Below are 27,360 nucleotides of genomic sequence, written 5' to 3' on the forward strand. Positions count from 1 at the left end.
CATGCTCCTTCTTTAATAATTTGCGGGATGAACTTTTTCAGTACATTTCTACCACTAGTCACAGTGCAACAATGAAAACTTAGATGAATATTCAAACTTGTCTTTTATATAGAAAATCGGTAAATTTATTAGTAGCTCTTTTGACCTAGGAAACCGTTATTGTTTAATATCAATGCTTTTGTTATGGCTCTGATACTGACTGAGACATGGTAATATAATGATACATGAATACTACTGTGTAATGTGTTATTGTTTACTTATATACAGCAATCGTTGCACTTGGTTATACTGAAACACTGACCGCAAACAATAGGGGTGCTTAGTGTTGTGAAAAATGTTCCTTGCACATTAATTAATCGACAGGAGAAGAAGCATCCGCTTCGCTACAGGAGGCTAATTGTTTGCCCGACCCTACTCACTTCTCGAAATGCCCAGTGGCAAACGAAACGTACTCGTTGACCCCATTTTCCTTGTGTCCCATCCTATTTTTTTCATTTCATCATTTCATTTTCATTTTTTTTTGTTCATTTCGCATCGCCCGGATAAAGCTGAAACACAAATCAGATTAAAATCTAATGTACGGAACCGGTTCGCACGTCTTCCGACATTCACTTCAACTTTTATTTTCAAAAATACTGATTACCGGTTGGTAGGCGTGAAATAGGGACCAGAATAAGATAATGCCACATAATCGGCAAGTTTGATCAAATTTTATAGCTGATAAGCTGTGTGAAGAAGAAATGTATGTTTCATTGTTATCATTTACTCTTTTACTTTAACGATTTGATTCATGCCACATCGTTGGTTTCAATTCTGTTAAATGCATTTGCCGTTGATTCTCTGCCGTCGGTGAGCATATCACTCAGGAAAACTGCAAATTTTAAGTTATTAGCAACGCTAAAAGCTGATTATACATCTGAAATTTCAAATTGAATTTTAACTTGGCCTTGTGGTAAGAACTGATTTAACTGAGAAAATTCAGAATATTGGACCCTCTCGCTAGGGCTTACCCCACTATGAATTGTTGTCGTTAGTTTTTCTTTCTAGTTCCATAACATAAAAGCACGCATTTTATGTTTATCTTTCATGTTGTCATTGGATATTTTCATTTTTATGTTTATAGTCAAAATGTGAGGTTTTTATCATTGGACGCTATTTTAACTTGGGCTTGTGGTAAGAACTGATTTAACTCAGAAAATTCAGAATATTGGACCCTCTTACTAGGGCTTACCCCACTATGAATTGTTTTCGTTAAAGTTTCTTTCTAGTTCCATAACATAAAACCACACATTTTATGTTTATCTTTCATGTTTTCATTGGATATTTTCATTTTTTGTTTATAGTCAAAATGTGAGGTTTTATCATTGGACGCTATTTTGCGGGAGTAAAGTGCGACGAATTGACCAGCGGGATATTTTTGTCTAGATATAATGTAATATCAAATAAAAATATTTAAGAATGATTGAAGTACAAAGCAGAAATTCCATTAAAAACATCAAAATTTGCTTTTAAATCAGCACATGCAAGATTCCATAAACAGCAGAATCGATAAGTCCCGAGAAGCACATTTCCGAATAGTGATCAGCAAATATTTAGGATTTTTAATGGCGCAATGAAATTTATTCACACATCATTTTGTCAAAGATAAAATATATTTGAAAATCATGTAGTGAGTATGAAAGTAGTATAATAAAATCAAAAAATGAAGGTTTTCATAATTTTTTGTGATCATTGCCTTTGGAATGAAAAAAAAACTTTTAACATTTAAATGATAAAAATTCATTCCTCTAATGAATCCGAAAATGCAGTCAACCCTAAAATAACAAGATGTCCGCTTCTAGGCCAGATCACTTTGTGTTTCAATTCGGAAATATTATCTTCTAAACAAGGTTTGTTGGGATAAATTTGACTTCTTTTTCTTGTAAGCAATGAAATTTATTCACACATCATTTTGTCAAAGATAAAATATATTTGAAAATCATGTAGTGAGTATGAAAGTAGTATAATAAAATCAAAAAAATGAATGTTTTCATAATTTTTTGTGATCATTGCCTTTGGATTAAAAAAAACACTTTTAACCTTTAAATGATAAAAATTCGTTCCACCATATGAATCTGAAAATGCAGTCAACCCTGACATAACAAGATGTCCGCTTCTAGGCCAGATCACTTTGTGGTTTAATTTGGGAATATTATCTTCTAATCAGGGTTTGTTGGGATAAATTTGACTTCTTTTTCTTGTAATTATATAGTTTTGTTGAAAAAATTTTCTTAAAATGTCTGAATGTAAAGTTGATTTTTACACCTTGAAATTAAGGTCCAATGATAAAACCTCGCATTTTGACTATAAACAAAAAATGAAAATATCCGATGAAAACATGAAAGATAAACATAAAATGCGTGGTTTTATGATATAGAACTAAGTTTCTTTCCAACCCCATCTTTTTTAATTTGGATTATGATATGTCAGGTTTTGGTCAGAAGGAGGTTAGAGTTTCAGCAACACTGTGTATTACTCCTCTGCAAACACTTATGTTCCATTTCAAATGCCGTCAATGTGTAGTTTTTGCCAGCAAGTAATTCTCACCAACATGCAACAGGGAACGAGATCTGGTACTTACTTAATCGACAATGACGACTTGAATTATGTAAAAAAATTATGTGAATATTGAAATAAAACCTTTAGTTTCCCATTCTATCTTCATGTTCTTACCACTATTTTCTTTCTACCAAAACAAACAAAAAAGAAGTATTGTAAACAAGTTGCCTACCCCAGATTATTACCAAAATTAAAATAATATAAAATAAAATTAATTATATTCACATTAACTTATCACAACTTCTTTGCTTTTAAAGATAATTGAATGAAATCTTAAGCATAGCTTGTCCAAGATAGGAAAGGCATTCATTAACTTCTTGAAATAGGCTGACAGATATGTATAAAATCTTTAATGTGGATTTGTTTACATCATACAGTACTGCTTGCAGTCTGATAAATACCTGGCACACTTCATGAATGTAAGGAAAAAAGCCACAGTTTTTACATACTGTGAAAGTACTTTAATTCGTGGATACCAATTTTCATGGATAAGGGAAGAAACACAAGTTCATGGATGCTTGAATTTGTGGTTTTGAAGTTTTCAGTATACACATCAATGGAAATCTCTTTTTTGCTGGGAGCCAAATTTCGTGGTTTGGCCTACCCATGAAAACCACAAAAATTGGTACCCCACAAACACTTGTGCATTCACACTACATGTGTTTGGAGTTTTTATTGAAAATACCATCTTTAACTGGTAAAAAGTTTTATTTATCATTGATTTGACACAATGAAATCAAATTATCTTATATTATATTTGCATATTGGTGTCTGAAAAGTTGAAAAATGAAAATTAAATAAAAAAAAACACAATTATAGGATGAAATATGAAAACAAAACAGTTTTGTTTTCAATTGACTTGGAAGTCATATACTTTCTTAATTTTACTTATTACATATATTTAAAATGAGGAGGCCACAACGACCAGAATAAAGATGACAATACCCAGGGCCCGGTCTGCATTGTGAAATTTGTTTGTTTTACATATATATATGCAACTAATGAATTGTCATTACACACTGGAATGAAAATAGTTATGAGAAAATGAGGCTACAATTTAAATGTAACATCATACCTACTAAGTTGGAGGGTTTTTGTGATAATTCTGATTTCAAGCACTTGCATTAAACTTATTAAATATTTTTCCTGTGACTTTTTTTCCTAGTAAATATTTTTCCTGAGGCTTTTTGTTCTTTTCTAACCAAAATTGTGACTTCTTTCTGTTTACCCACTGCATACTTGGCAACCAATGCAAGGTATTTATTGCTTATTGGTTCTTAATTAACAGGAGCCTCATCCCCTAGCATCACCTGTAGCCAATATACAATCATGGGACAAAAAGTCACAATTTTGGAAAGACAAAAAATCACAAATCATCATTTGAGCACCTATAGGACAGAAAAGACTGGACAAAAAGTCACAAAATTAAAAAACAAGTCATAACATGGGATAGATGATACCTACAGAAGCCAAGATACAGAGAGATAGTTCAAGTTTTTAAGAAAAAAAATTAAAAGAAAGGGAAACAGGTCTGTCTCTACACTGTTATGATGATTTATTGTAAGAAGTCTTAATTCTATTATTAGAAAATGTTAACTTTAATCAAAACTGATAATCAGCCATTCTACCCAGTATGTGTATTGGACAATTGTTCTTTTTTATCTTCGCTTGTAAAATTTTCCACATGTTTTCATCAAAGCCATACAACATAGGAGTGACACATTCACTGGTTAGACAGAGACATACAAATAACAGTGTTTCATTTTTATTTCTAAATGTAAAAAAATATCATTGCATTGAAAAAAAAAATTCGAACAAATATAAGCAGAATAATTTTTTACAGGATTTTCCCCATGAAAATGTATTAATTTCATTATTTATCTAGTTTTCAATCTTTTTATTTGCAGTCATAAAAAAAAAAAAAATGATATTTGTAATGAAAAAGTTGTTAGTGAAAAAAAAACAAACTTATAGATCCATTTTTAGCAATTTTTAAGCGGTTATAAAAGTCAAGGAAATTCTTAACAGAAATATTTATATTAAACTAGAAGATCTGTTTATTTTTAAGTTTATAGTGAATAGCCCATGGCTTCTGATGTAATTGCGTAATTCCTATGTTGTATTATACAGTGTATGAACATAACGTAATAATTTTAACAGTTTCACTTCCTAATAATCCTGTATGTTAACCACTAATTGGGTTTTTAAGTGAATTACACAATGTATGGTTAAATTACATACTTAAGAAGACTACAAGTACACATTTATTTGTGAAATTAACTATTTTGAGGAAGTTTATACTTCATGAACTTTGAAATAGTTTATGAACATGCTAAAACAGCTGTCCTAACCATCACTTGGTAAAAATATAATTATAAAAAATAGTAAATTATGTTGTGTTCTGCAATGCCTTTATTGAAAAAATATTATATATAGGTACAGCAAAACAGATGCCCCTATCTACTCAAGTATAAATTATAAAAGATGAATTAAGGTTCAAATGAGACAAAACATACAGAGGCCAGAAACTCCTAACTTGAACAGGCACAAAAAATGTGGTGGGGTTAAAGTACTTTGGCATGATCACAACCCTCCCCCTTCAACATCTGGCCACTAGAAAAATATTACACAATTGAACACACCTAAAAGTCAGTTATAAAGATTCCTTTGTTACAATGGTAATAAAGAAACTGAATATAAATTACCCAATTGTACAAACTTAGGACCACTAGCAATTAACTGGAATGCCTGCTCTGACCAGTTTAAACCTACAAAAAGTTATGTTCCCATTTTATGTAAAATCAATCCCGATGCTTCCCATGCAGGTTGAGAATCATGTACATCATAAGTCATTCAATAAAGACACAACCCATGTCATGCCAAAAACTGTTTTTTAAATGTATTGTTTTAATTTCTATGTAAAGACCCTATGAGCCAGTCAATGTTAATACCAAAAAATGCTATCCTTAACAATCACATCTATCCCACATGAATAAGCGTATTTGACGGTTTAGTTAGTCTACAAGATATGTATCTTTTAAAAGTATAAATATTGAAGTCGTTGTTTTTCAGAACCAAACACCTTCCAAATATCTAATGGTGTTATTTAATTTTTCTACCAAATGTTGTTAGGAGGGGTCTAGCTATAAATTGTGAGACATAAAGAAGTTCACAATAAGTGGTGCACAATTGGTTCCTATGGGAATTCCAATAACTTGTCCATAAATAATTTTCCCAAAACGTATGAAAATATTGTCTAACACTAATTCAAGTGCTGTAAGCATGTCAAAAGAAGTCCATTTAACATAATTTTTATATTTTTTGTTACTAAAAATTATCTAAAAGAATTCGAACAGATATATTCACAACCCGAGGGAGTTTTTAACATTCCAAAAATAGTTACATGTATTTCCATTTATTTAATATTTGCAAGCTTTGTTACAAAAAATTATAGTAAAAATTTTTATGGTATTGAGCACACTAGTAAGTAAAATAGAAAGTCTAGTTGTAGAGCAATGTCTTGAAGTAGAAATTAATCTATCTTAATAAGGTGATTTGTGTAGTTTGGGAGCCAGTACATACATTTGTAGTAGGTACTTCCATGCTACTAGGCTCAGCTTGTAAAGAAGTAGTGATGAGTTTGTATTTTTTTCCCCAATTTCTCTTTTTGAAAAATTTAGTCAGTTGGAATGTTGGTGAATTCGTAATTTCATTTTGAAGAATTTCAATGAAAGTTATGACGAATAACAATAATATTATTTGCAGCTTTACCTGCAGGAACAAAAACAAGATCCTGATTGAGTTCTTTCAATTTGTGTTTTATTCAGGAAATATGGTTTTGATGTTTGTTTATTAGGAGTAAAGTATTCCTCAAAATGTTTTAATTCGATGTCAACTATTTTCATAACTGTTTTGAAGAAAGAATCTAATGCTTTCTTGTCTACTTTCTTACATTTTATCTATTTTATCCAGTACAAATGGAGTGAGTCCTAGATGATGTCACTACATTTATTCCAATTGATAGTGGCTGGAGGATGATACTTTAATAGGTCCTTTTTGAAGAAATGTTTTCAACTCTCAGTCTTTAATGATATTCAGATTACCTGTAATAACATGGGAATTTTGACCATAAAAATCTGTTTTCCAAATCCTTTAGAACATTAAGTGTAAGTGCTTGTAAGAATCAGACAAAATGGGAAAAAAATCAGAAACATGCATGTCAAAACCCCACCTATCTGATGATAAAATATCACTCAAGGATGCTTTCAATATTTAGAAAAATGAGGTTTTTGACAGAGTTTTCTGCCCTTGAAATGTTCATTTTCAGTACATTTCAATGAAATTGGAAATCAATGGCCCAACATGATATGGAAAATCTTGTCTGTTTTCCTTGCTTCTGATGGTGCAAACCGTCAAGTTACACTATCAAAATGATGTTTTTTTTTCATGCCATGTTTCACCTACTGCCTGATTCTTACAGGGACAGACACTTAATAAAGTTTTCTTTTTGCCAAAGGGAAAGTGGAACATGATAAGCAGCTCACCCACACCCACTTTGTACTTGCCCAGGGTGACGGGAAAGTTGAACCCTAGAACAAGGAATTATTTTGTTTTTTGATGCAAATGCAATTCAAATTTTATGGGGGTTACAAATGTAGGATCAAATTTAAATATAAACGGCAGGATCGAGACTTTCAACAAACAACAAGACAGGACAGTCCATGAAAAAAAAATAAAAAGGAAGGATCTATATTTTCTCAGAATGAAAAGGCAGGATTGAAAATTCGATCCTACATGTAGCACCCCCCCTTAAAATTCAAACAGTTGCTCCCTTATACATTTGTACTAGTAGTACTGAAACAAAATAGCCCCATGCAGGTTCGGATGTTAGAAGAATAGGTCTACAGCAGCGTTAAGCTTGTCGTAGAAGGCGACTAAATAGTGCTCAGAACCCTAGCCAGGGGCTAGGGCGCTCTGCCCACAGAGCAACTGGGATGTGTGCCCCAGGTGGTGGAATGGGGTACCCCTGGCGTGTTACATGTTGGGGTTGTCAGGCTATAATACGGAAAACCTGACCGCAAACCATAGTGGTGCACCATGTTGGGAAAGATGCCACGTTCCTCGCACATTAAAGAACCCTACTGTGGTACTCTTTCGGAGTAGGAACCGTAGGGCTCCGCCACAGGAGGCTAAATTGCCTGACCCTACCCACCTCTCCCTATTTTCAGTGGCAATCAAAATTTTTTGACTTTGTGTCCTTGTGTCCCATCCCTTTTTCATTTCATCATCATTTCATGTTCATTTTATCATCACTTTCATGTTCATCGTCTGAATATAGCTGAAATATAAACCCCAACAAACAAACAAAAACAAAATAATGGGAGAGTTCATGAAGTTGCTTAACTTAGGTCATTGTAGAGTAATCATGTAACTATGTTGTGTAATGAATTACAATGTAGTTATGTGTTAAAAGTACAAAAGCTTTGAGTCTAAATCATTCATTACTTGTACTATTATGTGTAAACAAATTACATGTAAATGGGAAAATTCCTGTACATGGGATGCATAACATGTACACGTATGTTTTACATGTATAGAAGTTGTCGTAGTGTAATGTAATGTATGAATAGATTTGATTGAAGATAAAAAAAAAAACCGTCATTGTAATATTTAACAAGTTTACTTAACAACATGTGTTGAGACTATAACCTGAGGGAAGCTCAATATTTGTTTTGAACATGTCCTTATGATGGTTAGTTTTGCTTAAGAAAATTGTGGCTTCTTTAGAGTACAAGGTAGGATTTTTTGGGTCTATTTTTGTATTCCCTGCTTCATGGCAGGTACTAGTATTTAGTTGTCGTGGGGAGCCAGCATGCTCACAAGTTTTTTGCATGCATCTCCTCACCTTTGAATTTGGGGGTACAGAGTGTCTTTAAGGATTAATTTGTCTTTTTTTAATTGTGGGGATATTTTTATGTGAAAGTACAATGTAGAATGGACTTCAGTAATAAGTTTTGTTATTTTGTTTTACACGTGTTAGTCCATGCTTTACATTTGTATATGATCCACATAATAATGATGGAAGTTGAATAGAAAACTTACATGATTGGACATGTACATTGTTGATGAAAAGTAGGCAATCAAATTAATTGACATATTCAAACTAATGTTTAACGTTCACTTTTGATGAAAACAATTATTCTCTATTATTTGTTTGTTTTATCATCTTCCTGAACAGCTTGATAATTTTCGACACCACATCATGGGACGATGTGATATGCAAATTTTGCTATTATGTTTGGTTGTTTTGTGATTGTGGTGCATAGCTGATAAAATCGGATTGGTCAAAAGTGAAATTGTGACGTTTATTATGTTGTTCTTCCATGGTGACTTCATTGGGAATGTCAAGTAGCCAAATATTTTAGAGAAATCACAAAGAGTAATGTTAAAAAACTTTTACAACTCATGAAATTTGAATATTACAAAATATAAACTTGCATTATTTAATTTCAGCATCATGATATACTGGCCAAGGTTTGTTTGACATGATGTTGAAATTAGATAATTGGAGTTGATATTTTGCCATATTCAAGTTTCACTCAGTATTAACCTATAATTATTCTCTAATATTGACATATTTGACATTGAATGGAACAGAAAACCAGTAATTCATAGATTTATCTGAAAATTAAATGTTATTATTGTATGTACATGAATACTTTGACTCGTAAAATTGTACGTACATGAATATTTTGATTTATGAAATTGTACATACATGATTTTTTTTTTATGTGAAAAATGTATTGCAGTACATATGGGCACACTGATGAGCATCAGTTTGTACATTTATTTTACAGTTTTCTCTGTAACTACTTATTAAAGCCATTTGATGTTTTTCGCCAGAATATAGCTGAAATATTGCTGCTTGGGTGTTAAAACCCAACAAACAAACATTTGATGTTTTGACAGAAACTTTATAAGGCATGTCATATCAAGGTTTTGGTTTCACACAGAAGGGACATTAACTTTCTGTCTGATGTTTATATATTGACCATATAGTTACTGAGGTAGGGAGTGGGGGTATTCTTAGTGGACTTTGCAATTTTCTTTTTCAGATTTCCTTTTCTTTTTATACCCCACCACATGAAATGCTTTTTTGTATGGGGAATTTACATGTATTGTGAAAGAACTTTAATTTGTGAATACCAGTTTTCGTGGTTTAGGGAAGAAACACAAGTTCATGGATTCTTATATTCATGGTTTGGAGGTTTTAAGTATACTCATCAATGGAGATCTTCTCATCGGGAACCAATTTTCATGGTTTGGCCTACCCTCTAAAACCACGAAAATTGGTACCCCACAAACAATAGTACTTTCAAAGGATATTCTTTTGTATGGGGTAAGACATGCAGTTTTTTTTTTATCTGTGTGTCTGTCTGTCACATGTATGTTGCATGTACATATGTACACAAGAAGCATTACCATTACAGTGGTCAAAATAAAGAGGAGCTCAGGTAGCAGAAAGTTCAGGAATTCTCAGACTGCCATATTTTAGTCCTCTAACTCTTAACTATCTAATATAAATTAAGATTTAGAGAAAGCTACATGTACATGTAGAAGTTGTGACTCTACAAAAATCTACAGATTAGATACATGTAAATTAATTTTACTTTTTATAATACTTTTTCAGGTTACCATGACAACATGAAGAGAAAACATTTGGTATCTGGAGTTGTATTTATTTTCCTGTCATGGAATGCTCTTATGTATTACTTCCTGGTGTCCAAGAACCCTGTCAAGGTATGTTAAATATTTTTTTTCTGAAAAAAAAATGCACCCTGTGTCACCATTCAGCTATAATAACTTAGTGAATAGTATCCTTCAGTGAGAAGTATGAAAGAAAATCGGGAAAGTCATTGATAGGGAACAGTATCCTTCAATGAGAAGTATGAAAGAAAATCGGGAAAGTCATTGATATGTAGTGGTAACTATGTGAACAAAAATACTGAAAAGTTTAGCTGCTCTTGTTTCATAAAACTACCTCAAATTGAGCTATTAAAATCCTTTCTCAACTCAAAATCGGAGGAATCAAATTACTTGAAATTGAATATTTTAGGAAAAGCTCACATACTTGAGGAAATTATTTGTAGTTGTTTTTATACAATGCTGAATGATGCTGCAAATGTTGATGGCTTTTATTAGTTATTTTTGTGTTTCTGTGAATTGGTTTTAGTTATTCCTAGGTAGAAGTATATGTAAACCCAACAACTTCTTGAAATATTCATACATTTATAACCAGTCATTTAGGTGTTTTGTAGTTAAGAATTGGAAAATGGTAAAAGTGTTTCCATTTCATCTTTAGTTCACATTTTATTGTTAAGAACCATGTTTTAATACTGATTATAAATTAATTAGGTAAAAAATGAATATGTTAATTGGTAAAGGATTAAGGATTGTTTAAAGTGTAAACAGACACTTAGTTTTAACAAGAACGCCAAAAATATATTAGAGAATGTTATGTAATAATAATTTGGATAAAACAGGGTGAAAAAAAGCTCGTTCTTGAGGGAGTTGCAAGGACAGTCTTGGTTAGGACAGATATGCTTTAGACCACTTTTGGACTGTTGATAATTTAGTTTTATGTTCGGCCCCGTGCAGGTCCGGGTGTTAAAAGAATAGGCCTGCAGCGCTAGCTTGTCGTAAAAGGCGACTAAATAGTGCTCAGAACCTTAGCTGGGGGCTAGGGCGCTTTGCCCACAGAGAAACTGGGATGTGTGCCCCAGGTGATTGAATGGGGTACCCCTGGCGTGTTACATGCTGGGGTTGTCAGGCTATAATACGAAAAACCTGACCGCAAACCATAGTGCTGCACCGTGTTGGGAAAGATGCCATGTTCCTCGCATGTTAAAGAACCCTACTGTGGTATTGTCCCGGAGTAGGAACCATAGGGCTCCGCCACAGGAGGCTAAATTGCCCGACCTTACCCACCTCTCCCTATTTCCGGTGGCAATCAAAATTTGTCGACCCCATTGTCCTTGTGTCCCATTCCTCTTTCATTTCATCATCATTTCATGTTCATTTTATCATCAATTTCATGTTCATCGTCTGAATATAGCTGAAATATTGCTGCTCGGACGTTAAACTCCAACAAACAAACAAACAAACAAGTTTTATGTTCGGACACAATGAAGTTTAAATTATATATATTGAACACATATTTTTGGATGAAGGTTTACTATATTAATTGAATCTTATTGAATAACTATATGCGACATTTATGGATACGAATAAATAATATACTGAGAACTTTGCCTTTATGTGCCAATCCTTTAATGAACAAAAATAGTGATCTCGCTACCTTTGAGTTAGATTCCCCACACAGCTCATTCCGATAGCCAGACATGAGGTACCACACCAATTGTCTTAGTCATACAAATATGAACTAACAAAACCTTAATCCTTACCATTGCATTTTCCATATGTTACATTACCATACATATTTAATTACAGAATATACAGATATATGTAAATAGAATGTACATGTATATTAAATTTATTATGCCTATAGATTTTTCATTACTAGGTAAATACCATAAAATATTGTTACTGATGTGCAGAGGCGTAACACTGCAATTTGTATTTTATAGGGCAAGTCAGAGGGCTTGCTAAAAGTGTGTGTGCATGCTTTACATTGACTTTTTGTAAGCTGGCCAGGGTTGGAATTCACCCCACTTTTGTTGCATTTTTTTCCTTCTCATTGTGCATTATTTGGGCAATTATATACCTTAAATGTTCCTTAAAAATTTAAACATGTAGAAAAATGTGTGCAACCAGGCACCCTCTTTTTTCAAATTCTCTAAATCTGGACCCTGCTTAGACAGTTGATCTCTTTATCCTCTTTATATACAGTTTTGGGAGTTAAAAACATGACTTGATGATCAGTGTTTATCTCAGTCAGACTGTCTGTCTGTATGCCTGATTAGAAGCCACTCCAAAACTATTCAGTTGATTTGAATGTAACTATACAAAGATGTCTTTAAGGTACAAGCTTTTAAAGGAAGATAATCTGGTAATGCAAAAACTTTGTTACTTTTCAGGGATATATGTGTAGTTTGCCTTTAATTACCTCAGAGATATGACTGTTTCTCATGGTGAAAGTTTCCCAATTTGTCCAAAAATGGTCCAAAAATAATCCATTTAACCTATTTGAAGGTTTTGTATAGTCAATCCAAATTACCAATTTAAAAAAAAATGACACATACACCCCCCTTCTTTTCCAAAAAAAAAGTATGGCTGTCTGTTCTCTGTATTTCTACTTTAATCATACTTTTATTTACATTTTTGCAGACAACTGTCAATTCATTTGTCAGTGACAAGTTAAAATGGCTACAGAATGATATAGAGAAACAGCTTAGAGACAATGAACAGCTTCTGGAGGAACTAAGGAAGATTAAGAATGAAAAAGGTCTGTACATGTATGAAATATTTTATGATTAACAATTTTTCTCAAGCCTTTGTCTGTTTGACATTGTCACGTTACGATACAAGTTGAGTGAAATAAAAACTTACTGAATATTCTGAAAAGTCCTTACAAATATCTGTCTCCTATTTTCCTTGGTACTTGAGTGTAAGTGTTTGCAAGAATCAGGCAAAATGGGAAAAATCAGAAACATGCTTGCATGTCAAAACCCCATGGATCTGACAATGTAATATCATTCCAGGATACTTTCTTTATTTGAAAAGACCATTATTTGATCTCAGCATCACTGGCTTTGCTCATAAATTTTTCAATAGAATGTAAGAAAAATGAGATTTTTGACAGAGTTGTCTGCTCATGAAATGTTCATTTTGATTGCTTTTCAGTGAAATTGAAACTCATTTATCAAGCATGATATGGAAAATCTTGTCTGTTTTTCTTGATTCTGATGGTACAAATGATGGATTTTTTATTTCCATGTTTCACCGACTGCCTGATACTTACAGGGACTGACAATTAATAGTTCCATGTTTTATTATAGATATATTACAAAATAAGCATTTCCCTCAGGTCCTTTCTCAATTGTGAATGTCTTCTTGAAATAAAATAAGTTTTATGAATCTTAGCTTTGATTATCAATGACACATAAGCTTGCTTTTTACCTGTGTCACCAACTGTGAAAGCAGGTCTGGAGGCCATTTTACTCCATCCTTCTGTCATGCTCAAGTTTGGGGTACCTAAAGTTATTTCTTTATTTTTAGCATGTTAAATGGAGCCATTCCTTGTCAATTTTTGTTGTGGTTGGTACCTACTTTGTTTAATCTATAACAGGGATAAAAATTAGCATTCGCCCAGTAGCACATGGCTACTAGATTTTGGGACGGGCTACAAAACTTTTGGGTAAAATTTAGTGAAACATAAAGAATATATTAAACCTTATATGGTCTGGGCTACCAGCTTGTATTTCCTAATTATTACCCCTGTATAAAGAACCTGAACTATTCTAAGTTTAAAAACTGCTTATATGGTCTGGGCTACCAGCTTGTATTTCCTAATTATTACCCCTGTACAAAGAGTATTGAACCAGAACTATTCTAAGTTTGAACACTGCTTATATGGTCTGGGCTACCAGCTTGTATGTCCTAATTATTACCCCTGTATAAAGAACCGGAACTATTCTAAGTTTGAACACTGCTTATATGGTCTGGGCTACCGGCTTGTATTTCCTAATTATTACCCCTGTATAAAGAGTATTGAACCAGAACTATTCTAAGTTTTAACACTGCTTATATGGTCTGGGCTACCAGCTTGTATGACCTAATTATTATCCCTGTATAAAGAACCGGAATTATTCTAAGTTTGAACACTGCTTATATGGTCTGGGCTACCAGCTTGTATGTCCTAATTATTACCCCTGTATAAAGAACCAGAACTATTCTAAGTTTGCACACTGCTTATATGGTCTGGGCTACCAGCTTGTATGTCCTAATTATTACCCCTGTATAAAGAGTATTGAACCAGAACTATTCTAAGTTTGAACACTGCTTATATGGTCTGGGCTACCAGCTTGTATGTCCTAATTATTACCCCTGTATAAAGAATCGGAACTATTCTAAGTTTGAACACTGCTTATATGGTCTGGGCTACCAGCTTGTATTTCCTAATTATTACCCCTGTATAAAGAACCGGAACTATTCTAAGTTTGAACACTGCTTATATGGTGTGGGCTACCAGCTTGTATTTCCTAATTATTACCCCTGTATAAAGAGTATTAAACCAGAACTATTCTAAGTTTGAACACTGCTTATATGGTCTGGGCTACCAGCTTGTATTTCTAATTATTACCCCTGTATAAAGAGTATTGAACCAGATCTATTATAAGTTTGCACACTGCTTATATGGTCTGGGCTACCAGCTTGTATGTCCTAATTATTACCCCTGTATAAAGAGTATTGAACCGGAACATCTAAGTTTGCACACTGCTTATATGGTCTGGGGTACCAGCTTGTATTTCCTAATTATTACCCCTGTATAAAGAACCGGAACTATTCTAAGTTTGAACACTGCTTATATGGTCTGGGTTACCAGCTTGTATTTCCTAATTATTACCCCTGTATAAAGAGTATTAAACCAGAACTATTCTAAGTTTGCACACTGCTTATATGGTCTGGGCTACCAGCTTGTATGTCCTAATTATTACCCCTGTATAAAGAACCAGAACTATTCTAAGTTTGAACACTGCTTATATGGTCTGGGCTACCAGCTTGTATTTCCTAATTATTACCCCTGTATAACTCAAAGAGTATTGAACCGGGACTATTCTAAGTTTGCATACTGCTCATATGAATATACATATGTGCACCTCATATTAAAGGGAAATTTGACAAATGCTTTCATACCTATTTTGCAAGTCAAACTATTTTTGTCACTTTATGTTGTCATGGGTACATACATTTACATATTGTTATCTGTAAAATAATAACATATATAGCAGGGTTTTATAGTTCCCCTTTTTTTTTGTAATTTTTCAACAGTTAAAAATGATAAAAACAAAAAGCCATTGAAGACACATGGTGTTGTACAGACAGATCCATCGACCCATACTCTACCTGTCTTAATGTTTGCCTGTGATAGAACCACAGTCAGTAGGAGTCTTGATTCAATACTCAAGTAAGTATAAGTACAGTCAGTTGGAGTCAGAACTCAATACTCAAACAAGTACTGGTAGAGTCAGTAGGAGTCGGGACTCGATATTCAAGTGAGTATTAGTACAATTAGTAGGAGTCTTGACTCAATACTCAAGTTAGTATTAGTAGTCAGTTGGAATCAGAACTCAGTACTCAAACAAGTATTGGAACTGTCAGCCAAAGTCTAGACTCAGTACTTAAGTAAGTATTGGAACAGTCAGTAGGAGTCTGAATTCAGTACTCAAACAAGTATTGGTACAGCAGTAGGAATCCTGACTCTATACTCAAGTAAATATTGGTACAGTCAGTAAGAGTCTGGACTCAATACTCTAGTAAGTTTTGGTACAGTCAATAGGAATCTGGACTCAATACTCAAGTAAGTATTGATGCAGTCAGTAAGAGCCTGGACTCAATACTTAAGGAAGTTCTGGTTAAGTCACTATCAGCAGAATAAGCTTGTACTCTTATATTCAATCAAAAAGAACAATTATGCAGAGTTATTGCCCTTTGAACTAATTTAGAGCAGAAATTTATATACATTTAGATTTTCATCAAATTACAATCAAAGAAATATATATTATATTTATTCTTTTATTAATCAAAATTTTTTTCAGAATACGTCCTTCTGGAGACAGATTTCCTATCATAGTAAGCCAGGATTGTGGACATAAACCTACAGCTGATGTCATTAATCAGTACGTCAAGAAAGGACTAGTTACTCATATCAAGGTGTGTCATCTAATGTTCTGTAAAAGTTTTACCCCCATCTGTAATAGTTATATCCCCAAGAGGTGTTGATCTTTACAGACTGTCCTTAGTTTCTGTGAATTTCCACTGCAAATGTTAAACAGGTTGTGTGTCTCTACATAGTACATATGCTTAAAAACTCAAAATTCAGGATTTTACAAATTACACTTTGGCTGGTTTTTTTTTTTTGACAGGTGTAGGTGAAATTTTCAGAAAGGTATACAAAAAATATTGACGTTTCTAATTTTGGCAAATGCTATTTGGTGCACTAAACCAAGAGTAATTTTTTTGGGGGGGGGAATTTATTTTAGCATTTTTAGACAGATTGCTAAAATAAACAAAAATTAGGACCCTGTTTAAATAACTCTCTTTATGGTTTTTTATATACTACATCCAAAATGACCATTATTATAGAGTAGCATGAACAGCTCTTTGTCCACCCTCGTGATTTAAATTATCTGCATGTATGCCAGTCTGACACAGGATTATGGTATGATTAAAGAACCCTACAACTAAATCTTTTTGAAGGCCAACCCGTTGTTTTGGACCATAAATTATTAGTCTGGTTTTTTTATGGTAAATATTGCATTTACAATACAGGCAGGAGTTATGGTACTTTTTTCGATTTGAAGATTTGGAATATCAGGGTTTTTGCTGTTCATGGAGAATAAATTGCACAAAACATTGGTTTTATTGCACAACTTAGTGGTGGTGTTACCTGTTAAGTCGTGCAATATACTATTGTTTCTTCAAATTTCGACTGCAAATGTGCACTTTCTTTGATAACAAAATCATTTTTTGTTGTATGTAGAAATTGATATCTAAAGTGAAGCAAAATGTGTATATTGGACTGGTTCAAGAGTAATTTTAAAAAAGGATTACACATTTTTTATCCAAAGTTTCCATTGTACAATGATTTAGTTTGATTCGTTAGTAGGTTCCCTTTGAGTGGACCAGGATATTATGTATAATCTGGTTAGAATCTCTCTGGTATCATTGACGCCAATTGGTGTAAAATTGAAATTCCAAACAAAATGAATTTATGCCACAAGAATGGTTATTTTGTATAACCTGTTCAATAATTAGAAGCATTCCTTCAATAAATACCCATGCTATAAAATATATAATAGGATAACATGCAGACATCTGTGACGGTTTGGAATTTTTATCTTTGCATTGCTATTTTATGTTTTGTTTGAAGCAGTTAAATAAGATAAAATTGATGTACAAGATATATTAATGCTTACTTTTATTCATATTGAAATTTTAAAGTAACATATGTATGCATTGATAATTTAAATTGCCGAACATTAAAGAAAACAGCCTGTTTCCTTGTTAAAATTTATGACTTCACTATCTTTATCATCAATTTAAGTAATACTCCGGCTAAGAATCATGCAAAATCTGATACATGGTTGGAAAGCGTACATTTTTTTATTTTCGATATTTTTTTTAAAATGCTTAAGTAAACAGAAAATAACATGCAGATTTTCATATAACCTGTGTTCATAGAAGATATATAGAATGTACTGTAGAATTCAAAATTAAGGAAGATAACTGTAATCACCTCTGCATAATGATAGGGAGAGAATTTCAAACTTTTCTCCAAATTGTGCAGTCTTTCCTCACTAAAATGGAAAAAAAATTCCCCAAGCCCTGTTTCCCACTCTCTCACTTAACCATCCTATAATTGTACAAAATTACCAACTTATTAAACATTAGAAAACAGTATTTCTATAAAAATTTGACATTTTTGTCTATATCACACATCAATATATATACATAAAATGTACAAAATTATATACACAGGCAAATATTTTTCACGTGAAATTCATGTTAATCGAGCTTCATGTGAAATTCACATGAAATTAACATGATTTTCATGTGAAATTCACTAAACACAAATTTCATGTGAACATTTCGTGTGAATTTCACGTGAAGGCTCCATTTACCCAAATTTCATTTGGACTCTGTCACTTAGTTTATTTGCTCAATTCAGGTGGTGTCGTCTGAATATAGCTGAAATATTGCTGCTCGGACGTTAAACCCCAACAAACAAACATCAATTCAGGTGAAAATCATGTGAAAATCATGTGAAATAATTTTGCCTGTGTACTTAAGTATCAGTCTTTGTACCAATCATGCAGATTCTATACAATGTGATAAACCCTTGAAAAAGGCTACAAATTTTTATTTTTGTTATTAAGTTGCTTTATAGGTCTGCATGATGAAATGTATAATTATTCATTTCAACCTGTCTGCTCTTAGGAGATAATTCATATTGAAAATCTAGTGGTAACTACAGTAGTAAAATGTCATTTATAGAGTTATCTCCCTTAATTTTGAAGTTTACAGTACATTCTATATAATTAATATCTTCTATGAACAAGGGTTATATGAAAATCACCGAAGGCTAACCTGTAGAATTCAAAATTAAGAAAAGATTGCACAATAAGAAGAAAATTTTGAAATTCTCTCCCTATCATTATGCAGAGGTGTTTACAGTTATCTCCCTTACCATTGTTTTTACAATATTTTTCTGCAAACAATGCTTTACAGGTGGTGAATTTCTCTATATACCAATTGTTAAATTGACACAAAATTCAGATTTAATGAATTGTCCTCATAAATTATGATTAGAAGTATGGTTTGTCTTAAGGTAGCATAAACAGGTCTACATTATGTAATAGTTGGTAGAAGTTGAGAGCTTACAATTATATTTGAATTTCACTGTAATGAAACTATACAATGTGGTCTTAATTTTTTGGTCAAATTTTATTTCTGTGTTTATTGTTTTACAATTTTATTATTTTTTTTTCGAAGAGGAAACCCACTCATTTATTAAAGTAGTATTTTGTGGATGTTTTTATCACTTAAGTGTTTATGTATTTTCAGCATCCAAATCTTACCGATATAACTCTACCAAACCCTAAGAAGAAGTTCAAAGGTTACTACAAAATAGCTCGCCATTATAAATGGGCCCTCGACCAAATATTCCATAAATACAATCATACAGCTGTGATAATTGTTGAAGGTAAACAGTGATGGTTACATCCATTATGTGTCACATCATTACATAATTATGTGTACTTTTGGAGTAGATTACAGTTGCAACTTTTCAAGCTGCATGTATTTTTTTAAATAACGAAAATTAATTCAAACTCTGATACAATATTAAGAAAAAATCATGGCAGAATTTCTATATCATGTTTATATAATGAAAAGAATTACAAACCTGGTGTTAAGTCTACTCCTAAAGTACATGTTACCTAATTGAATGGCTGTCTCACATGAAAAGAAGGTGCCAGGATTTTTTTATTTTAGGTTAAATTGATTGAAATGCAAACTTCGAGATAGACCAAAGATTAAAAATAGAAGATGTTTAATTTTGTTTTCTGTAAGACAGTCATTCAATTTTCATTCTCACCCATAATATTTTTCACTTGGTTGCCAGAAGTTGGTCAATATCTTTTCCCGTTATTTTACAGCAACCAGACCTTAGTGATATTTATCTCCCCTGGCCACAGAAGAAGTTCAAAGGTTACTACAAAATTTCCCGCCATTATAAATGGGCAATCAACCAAATTTTCCATAGGTTCAATTATACAGCAGTTATATTAGTAGAAGGTAATCAGAAATAAAGTGATGAATATTTTGGATGGGGGTTTCTTTATTTTTTATCTTTTCATTTAATTTGGAGTTATATCCCTTTTATAAGTGTTGTCTTTTTTCAAGCAGGATAGATGGTTAACAGGATATTTTATTTATGACGGCAAAAAAATTTGTGGTCATATCATGGTATCATGTTGTTGTTGGCATCTGTAGACAGTTCATGTCTGGACAATAATTTGAATATAAGTGTATGTAGATCATTATGAAATTTTCCCACATTGTGTCATGTCACAGTAAGAAAGCTGAGATTAATTTTAGAGGATGTAACTTATATGTATGAGCTTCAGGAAGTAACATTACTGAATGGGATTTATATGAAGGTAACTTTAATGAAAATTTCAAGTAAGTGAAGATACTCAGGAGTGTTTGCCACAAGATGATGTCCTTTCTGTGGAAGTGTGAATAGAGATGCACTTAGTTTGTTGATTTTCTGTAACTTTCACTTATTTTTTGATTTTTGAAAGCTTTTGGAAATAACCATTGCCAACTTTTAATAACAACATTTTAACAAGCTTTTTTTCATATTTGTCTGTCGTTACATTGTAACTTATTTGTTGACTTTATCATATCATGTAGTGTGATATAATACTTATGTTATAATAAATAACTCCCAATAAGTCAATCATGAAGTTGAACCATTCTCTGTTTTGATTTATTTAATGTGACCCTAGATGATCTATCATCTAATATGGGCAATTTACACAAAGCATGTATTCTTTATCCCTGATTGGTAAATGCATTTCTGTTGTGTATTTCAGATGATCTGGATTTTTCACCAGACTTCTTTGAGTATTTTAGTGCGACATATCCCATCCTGAAGGCAGATCCTACACTCTGGTGTGTATCTGCATGGAATGACAATGGAAAACAGAACATGGTATCTGATGAACCAGGTAAGGAAAATGTCACCTTGACAATGATAAATAGAACATGGTCTCTAATGAACCAGGTAAGGAAAATGTCATTTTGAAAATAGAAAACAGAACATTGTTTGATGAACCAGGTTAGGAAAATGTCTCCTTGATAACAGTAAACAGAAGGAAAGGGTATACTATTCTTCACTTGTCCGTGTTTCTGTAGCAACTTTTTCTGGCACAATTTTCTCATCAACTGCTCGTCACAGCAGCTTGAAATTTAAACACATTATTCCTGTAGGTATGCCAGATGGTGGGATTAATTTTCGAAAAAATTCATAAGCAACTTCCTGTTCACCAGGGACTTTTTTATTTTCCTTGTTTCGTGATTGAAAGAGGAGTTATCACTAGTAAGCCATCGCTTACATATTTCTTGTTTTAACATCATAGCAAAAGTGTTAATATTTTGTAGTATTCAAATTCACAAGTTTTTAAAATTCTTTTTCCCTACTATTCCTCTGGAATATTTGGTGCTTGATATTCAGCATCTGCCATGGTGGAAATTTTATCATCATCTATGTATGATGTCACCAGTGGTTAGGGGGAAACATTGTAAGAGATGTCAAAACGTCACTTTTGACCAAAATGATTGCTCGATTGTGCAATCAAACAAAAACCAATCACAGACATGATATTTTAAAGCTTTTTAGCGGAATCTGCTATTTCTAATCCGAATTTTACCATTACGATTCTTTTTTTACTGAATATTTACTTCTGATTTTGCCAATTTCTGCTTTGTTTGTAGACATCGTAAAATCATGTCTGCAAGCAAAAGAGCAAATTTTTCATATCACTAGTTCATATCACGTCAACCTATGATATGACATCATAAAATATCTACCCATCCTAAGATGTAGATAAAATGACAAAATCATAGTGAAATGTGTTCATCTTTCTTATTTGGAGAAGAAATATCTTCTACAACTCAATGCATTCCTTCTTGAAAAAACACTTGTGCATTAATTCAGTATTTGAATTGTTCTGTTTACTTCCATTATTAACTTGAGATGCTGTTATCTTAGGTTATTTAGATTTAGCTGCTTTACAATTTTTTTCTTTTCTTTGACAGAATTGCTGTACCGCTCAGATTTTTTCCCTGGACTTGGCTGGATGATGGAAAAACATGTCTGGTTAGAGCTTGGACCAAAGTGGCCTGATTCGTAAGTACAAATTAAAATTCTAATTCACAAAAACATTTGTTTTGTTAAGCGCTAATACAGATGTGTTTATCTTTACAGATCGTCTGTATTTTCTCTGAACTTTGACTCTCTGCATATTAGGAATGTCTCTATAGTATTGATTTTAAGAAATCACAGGGTTTTAAAGATCATTTTCATAAAATACATCCAGAAATGTGGCTCTTTAAAGTAGCTCAATCAGGTCTGAGGATAGTTTACTATTACTATATAAATGTGCTTGCATTTTTGTTAATTTGATTATATTTGATATTCTTGCAGAAAAGAAAGTTTATTTTTGAAATTCCTGTAGATGATTATAAATTTTTGGACTTAAGCTTCTTTTCGGAGGTACAATTTTTCCAGGTTTTTGACCAAAATATACACTTTTACCAAAATAGTGATAATTGGTTGATGCCAAAAGAATTACATTAAAGAAGTGTGTAATGTACGAAGAAAATCGATGAAGTTCATGGGTATATGGCCTTTGTGCATTTCATGTTATGATTTTAAGTTTTACATGAAAGTGTAATATATGTTTTTTTCTTCTTATTCAGATTTTGGGATGATTGGATGAGGCATCCAGACCAAAGAAAGAACAGAGTCTGTATAAGGCCTGAAATTTGTAGGACTAGTACATTTGGGAAAAAGGGGGTTAGCAAGTAAGTATAATATAGAAGGGACTTGTACATTGAGAAAAAAAAAGGTTTTCAAGTAGGTGTAATATCAGTTACACCAATTGGTAAAAATGGGTTAGTTAATTTGAATTTGAAATCACATGAAAAGGTTGTTTGGGTTAAAGGGTTTAGAAGGAAAGTATGAAAGGAAAGGACTAGACAAATTTATGAAACTACATTTTACACTGATTTATGATATAATAATCTGAATTTTTTTATTGGTAAATCAAAGATTCATAGAAACTCATAGAAATAATGGTAAAATGTTTGAGAAAATATAGTGTATAATGAAAAGTGATTGAAATAAATCATACCTGTTACACTGTCAGAGAATTTTTTTTTCTGTCATGTTACAAAATCAATATATCAATGAACTAATAATGCTTAAAATGATGTAAAAACAGCTTGTTTAAATTATTTAAAAGAATTTTTACATAAGTAATTGTATGTTAAAATTACAAATATTTATTGTAACAAGCCTCTGTAAAGGGGAGATAACTGGCAGGAAACGTAATGGGAATTTTAATTTTTTTTCAATATTATTAGAAAAAAAAGTTTGTTGACCACTTTTTTTTTTTAAATATGAAAGAATTTTAGTTAAGTGTACTTTATATAAATTTAGAAGAAATTCTTCTTACCAGTTTTTTATATTTTGCAAAATAGTGAAAATCTGCACAGAATCGGAATAAAAGATGTCTTTATTAAGGCTTAAATTAATATGGAAATTAAGTTAGTGACCTATGTTTTTACATTAAAATTTTTAAGTATGTTTATTGAATGTCATTTTCCAGAAAAACTAGGAAAATTTATCGACTAGAAATATTAGGTATGATCTACCATAATATCCAAGAAGAAGGGCTTCAATGCATAACAATATTTCCTAAATGTGCTTTATTTTTCAGGGGATTATTTTTTGACAAACATTTAAAGTTTATAAAGTTGAATGAGAAACATGTAAAATTTACAAAGAAGGATTTATCTTATTTAATAAAGGTAAGTTAAAATATTATTTATGGCTGTCAATTTTTGTGGTGTGTTGAATTTTCATGATGTCTTCAATTCATCTAAATAGCTGATTGTCATCTAATCATGTAATATCAAATGTTAACATTCTTCAAAGATAAACCTTGAGATCATGTGATCTTCGATTAGCCAATGAGAATCTAATAAAAGAGGGAAATTGGAGTGCAGAAGTATTGCTCCAAGAGTAATCAAGGGAATCATAATTCTAGCAGAAATCAGTTATTTAGGGACAAAGATCAGACATGGAAAACAGACATACACAAGAAAGAACATAAAATAACTAAAATAATACAAAGTAACTGAGCAACTGTGACTCCACTGAAAACTGGGAGCATGGACCAGGTGAACCGGTAGAGTAAGCAACCTCTGCTTTTCCAAAAAGCAATATTAAATTGAATTATTGACGGATAAAACGGACCAGTAAAAGTGTTTTAGAGCAAGTACTTAAAATGCTACACTTGATTTATTAAAAACAAAAAAATACTTAAGTAAGCTGTTATCTTTATATTAAAGCAATCAAAATTCAGTAAATTGAAACTGTGGTAAATAAACATCTTTTTTTTTCTCAGGAGAATTATGACAAACCATTCCATGATAAGGTGTATAACACACCAGCAGCATCAGTTGCTGAAGTTATGGCAGGGAAGAAGAAACAATTACCAGCTCTTCGTGTTCAGTATTCTACCAAGGAGGAGTTTAAGTCTGCTGCTAAAAAATTAGGGATCATGGATGATTTCAAGGTATTTGTTCAGAGTAGAAATATAGGAACTGATTGTTACCCTATCAGAGGTGTTCATCAGTCACATACCTGTTTACCCCTTTGATTTAAACGTAGTTTCTATGAAATTTGACCACAAGTTACACTCTAGAATTTGTGAATCTCTCCATAATATCCATGTTAAAATCCACACAGTTTAACATTTGATGACTCATTTTCATGAGGTTTACCTTAAGTATAACTATAATTTTAGATACTTTATGTTCTTTGTTGTGTGTGTCTGTTTTCCATGTCTGGTCTTTGTCCCTGGATTACATTCTTTTGATTATCGCTATAACCCTGGTTCCCTTGATTATTCCTTCATAAAATATGACTCAAACTATGCTTTATCTTAAAGAAGCATGAACAGGTCTGTAGTCAAAATATAACATATGGTAATTTTTTCATTGTATATATCTAGCATTATAATCAAATTGATGAAATGTCTGTCTTTGTTGTTTATCATGTATTTTGAGTTATTGAGTTTCCAAACATAATAAATATCTGGTTCAGCATGTCAGACTAGTACAAAACAGGGTCTGTTCCATTGGTCAATCATTCCCAATGTGTGAAATATCTGCCATAGGAATCTTAATCATTATCAATCAATCAATCAAAATATTCCCTTGCAAAGTTATTGAAAAAAGGAAACCATCTCTTTTGAACTCTGTAAACCAATTTATTTTCAGGGATACCTATTTTTTTGTTTAAGGAAGACAACAGCATTCTGTGGCTATTTAATTTTGCTAGTAGAAGTATAATTTCTGACACTTACTTGATATCAAAGAGACTTGAGATTTGAGGCTTTCCTTGTTTGTAAAATTTAAAAAACTACATTGTTCTTGGAACTCATGTAAAATATTTTATTTACAGTCATGAATTTTTTTTCCATACCTGAGGGCACTTTTTGAAGTGGATAAAAAGACGCAGGACAAACAGGTTTTAGCATATCTTCATCACAAATATCTTAATGTCTTCAAATTTACATATTTCTGGTGGTAATCATACAGTCCTTGAACCGATCCGCGGAACGATTTGACGGATTGATGACCGTTGACTGATTGATCGCTGACGGATCGAAGACTGGTGACCGATCTGATCGCAGTTTATTTTATGTAAAATGACGTAATATATGTTTGAAGTAAATGAAATGTAAAATAAAAGTATAAATTGATGTTTAAATCTATTACATTATGTGTAAAATTGACAAAGAAAACAATAAAAACCATAAAATACAGTAACCGCTATGTGGTCACATGATGCGATCACTGGTTTAATGGATCGGTTTGACAGATCGACGACTGACGGGAAATTGATCGTTGACCGATGACCAATCACAATTTTTGTTGCACGGATCAGTTCAGGTACTGTATGTTTTTCTTCTTTTTTCAGGCAGGTGTTCCACGAGTTGCTTACCAGGGTGTAGTTAGCTTTATGCATTCTGGACAAAGAATATATTTAGTGCCACCTTCAGGTTGGAAAGGATACGACACATCCTGGTCGTGATAAAGGCTCTCTGTAGGTTTATATCTATTTACATTGAAGTGTGGAGTTAACTTAAGGAGATAGACATGTGTCGTGTGGTGGTGGCATCCGTTTTGCTAGAGAAAGATGAATGTCACATGACAATGATTAGGAGTTATTAGCTATTCCTTATGAACACAACTATTTCTATAGAAAACACCATTACTGTAGGTCTGTTTTGGAATATGACATCTCGCTCAGATCTCGAGGTTTCTTAAAATTTTCAGGTGGTAAAAAATATGATATTAGGTTTAATTGATAAGTAATTAATTTAGTGATGTTTTGTTTAAAGGTATAGTAAAAAAATAGACAGATTTTATGGTGAATAAATCATCAATAAATATTATATGAAAGCAGCTTGAACATTTGAACACCTATTCAAATATTGTTTATATCATTAATTAGTTATACCATATAGCAGGAAATTTTCACAGAGGGCAATTTGCAAGTTGCTCTATGAATAGGGGTATTGAATTTCCACTGTCTTTATTTTTTGTGTCTTCTGTTTAAATAGAATGGAAATTATATGTAAAATATCTGGACTTGTGTTTGTCAAGCTTTTATTTTTGCCACTTTCAAAACCTTGAGAATATAGCCAAAATTAGAACCTCGTGAAAATTTCCTTCTGTAAGTTAATAGCTTTTGTGATTTTGTCCTTGTATTCATTTGCAATCCTTGAAGACAGTCATCCTGGCTCCCTACGCTTCCAGTCATGATAATGTTAGTAGGACTATATCATTATTTCAATTTTTATATTTAAGGCTAAAAAAAATGTTAGGTTCTCAGGCACCGCCACATCCCCAAAAACACTCCTGCATCTGCAATTTTTATTACAGTAAAATCCATAAATTTTATATTTGTTCTGGAAATTTTCGTATCCAGTCCAGAATCGACTTTTAATTAGTTTTGGAATCATCTGCGTGCTTGACAGAAATGTAAAAAGTATGATGCGAATGAGGCTGTTTTTTAACATTGATCATTAAAAACGAAAGTTTGTCTTGTGGCATAGAGTTGGCTTTTATTTCTTGCTACATCTTATATTCCAGTGAAGTTTTAATGCCATTGAGTATTTTATTTAACTTTAAAAAAAAAAAAAAAAAAAAAAAAAA

At 32.3% G+C, this 27,360-nt stretch overlaps 1 protein-coding gene across 4 annotated transcripts; it reads left to right on the forward strand.

The window, feature by feature from the left end:
- Positions 1–610: 610 nt before the first annotated feature.
- LOC148597435 (alpha-1,3-mannosyl-glycoprotein 2-beta-N-acetylglucosaminyltransferase-like) lies at positions 611–27,360 on the forward strand. Of its 4 annotated transcripts, none has more exons than XM_088562788.1 (12): positions 611–742; positions 10,289–10,398; positions 12,946–13,063; positions 15,610–15,745; positions 16,377–16,491; positions 19,405–19,543; positions 20,940–21,074; positions 22,165–22,255; positions 22,828–22,932; positions 23,850–23,940; positions 24,540–24,710; positions 26,120–27,360. In XM_088562788.1, the coding sequence occupies exons 2-12, from the start codon at positions 10,303–10,305 to the stop codon at positions 26,231–26,233; spliced, it is 1,311 nt and encodes a 436-aa protein (XP_088418914.1). In that variant the 5' UTR covers positions 611–742; positions 10,289–10,302; the 3' UTR covers positions 26,234–27,360. The 4 variants fall into 4 exon arrangements, with proteins under 4 accessions (XP_088418914.1, XP_088418917.1, XP_088418915.1 ...); XM_088562791.1 differs by having other exon boundaries at positions 635–742; positions 25,601–27,360; XM_088562789.1 differs by lacking the exon at positions 19,405–19,543 and adding an exon at positions 19,998–20,136 and having other exon boundaries at positions 635–742.

Source organism: Perna viridis, chromosome 15, assembly GCF_037379345.1.
Source record: "Perna viridis isolate PV_CMFRI_1.1 ecotype Kerala chromosome 15, ASM3737934v1, whole genome shotgun sequence".
Classification (NCBI taxonomy): Eukaryota; Metazoa; Mollusca; class Bivalvia; order Mytilida; family Mytilidae; genus Perna; species Perna viridis.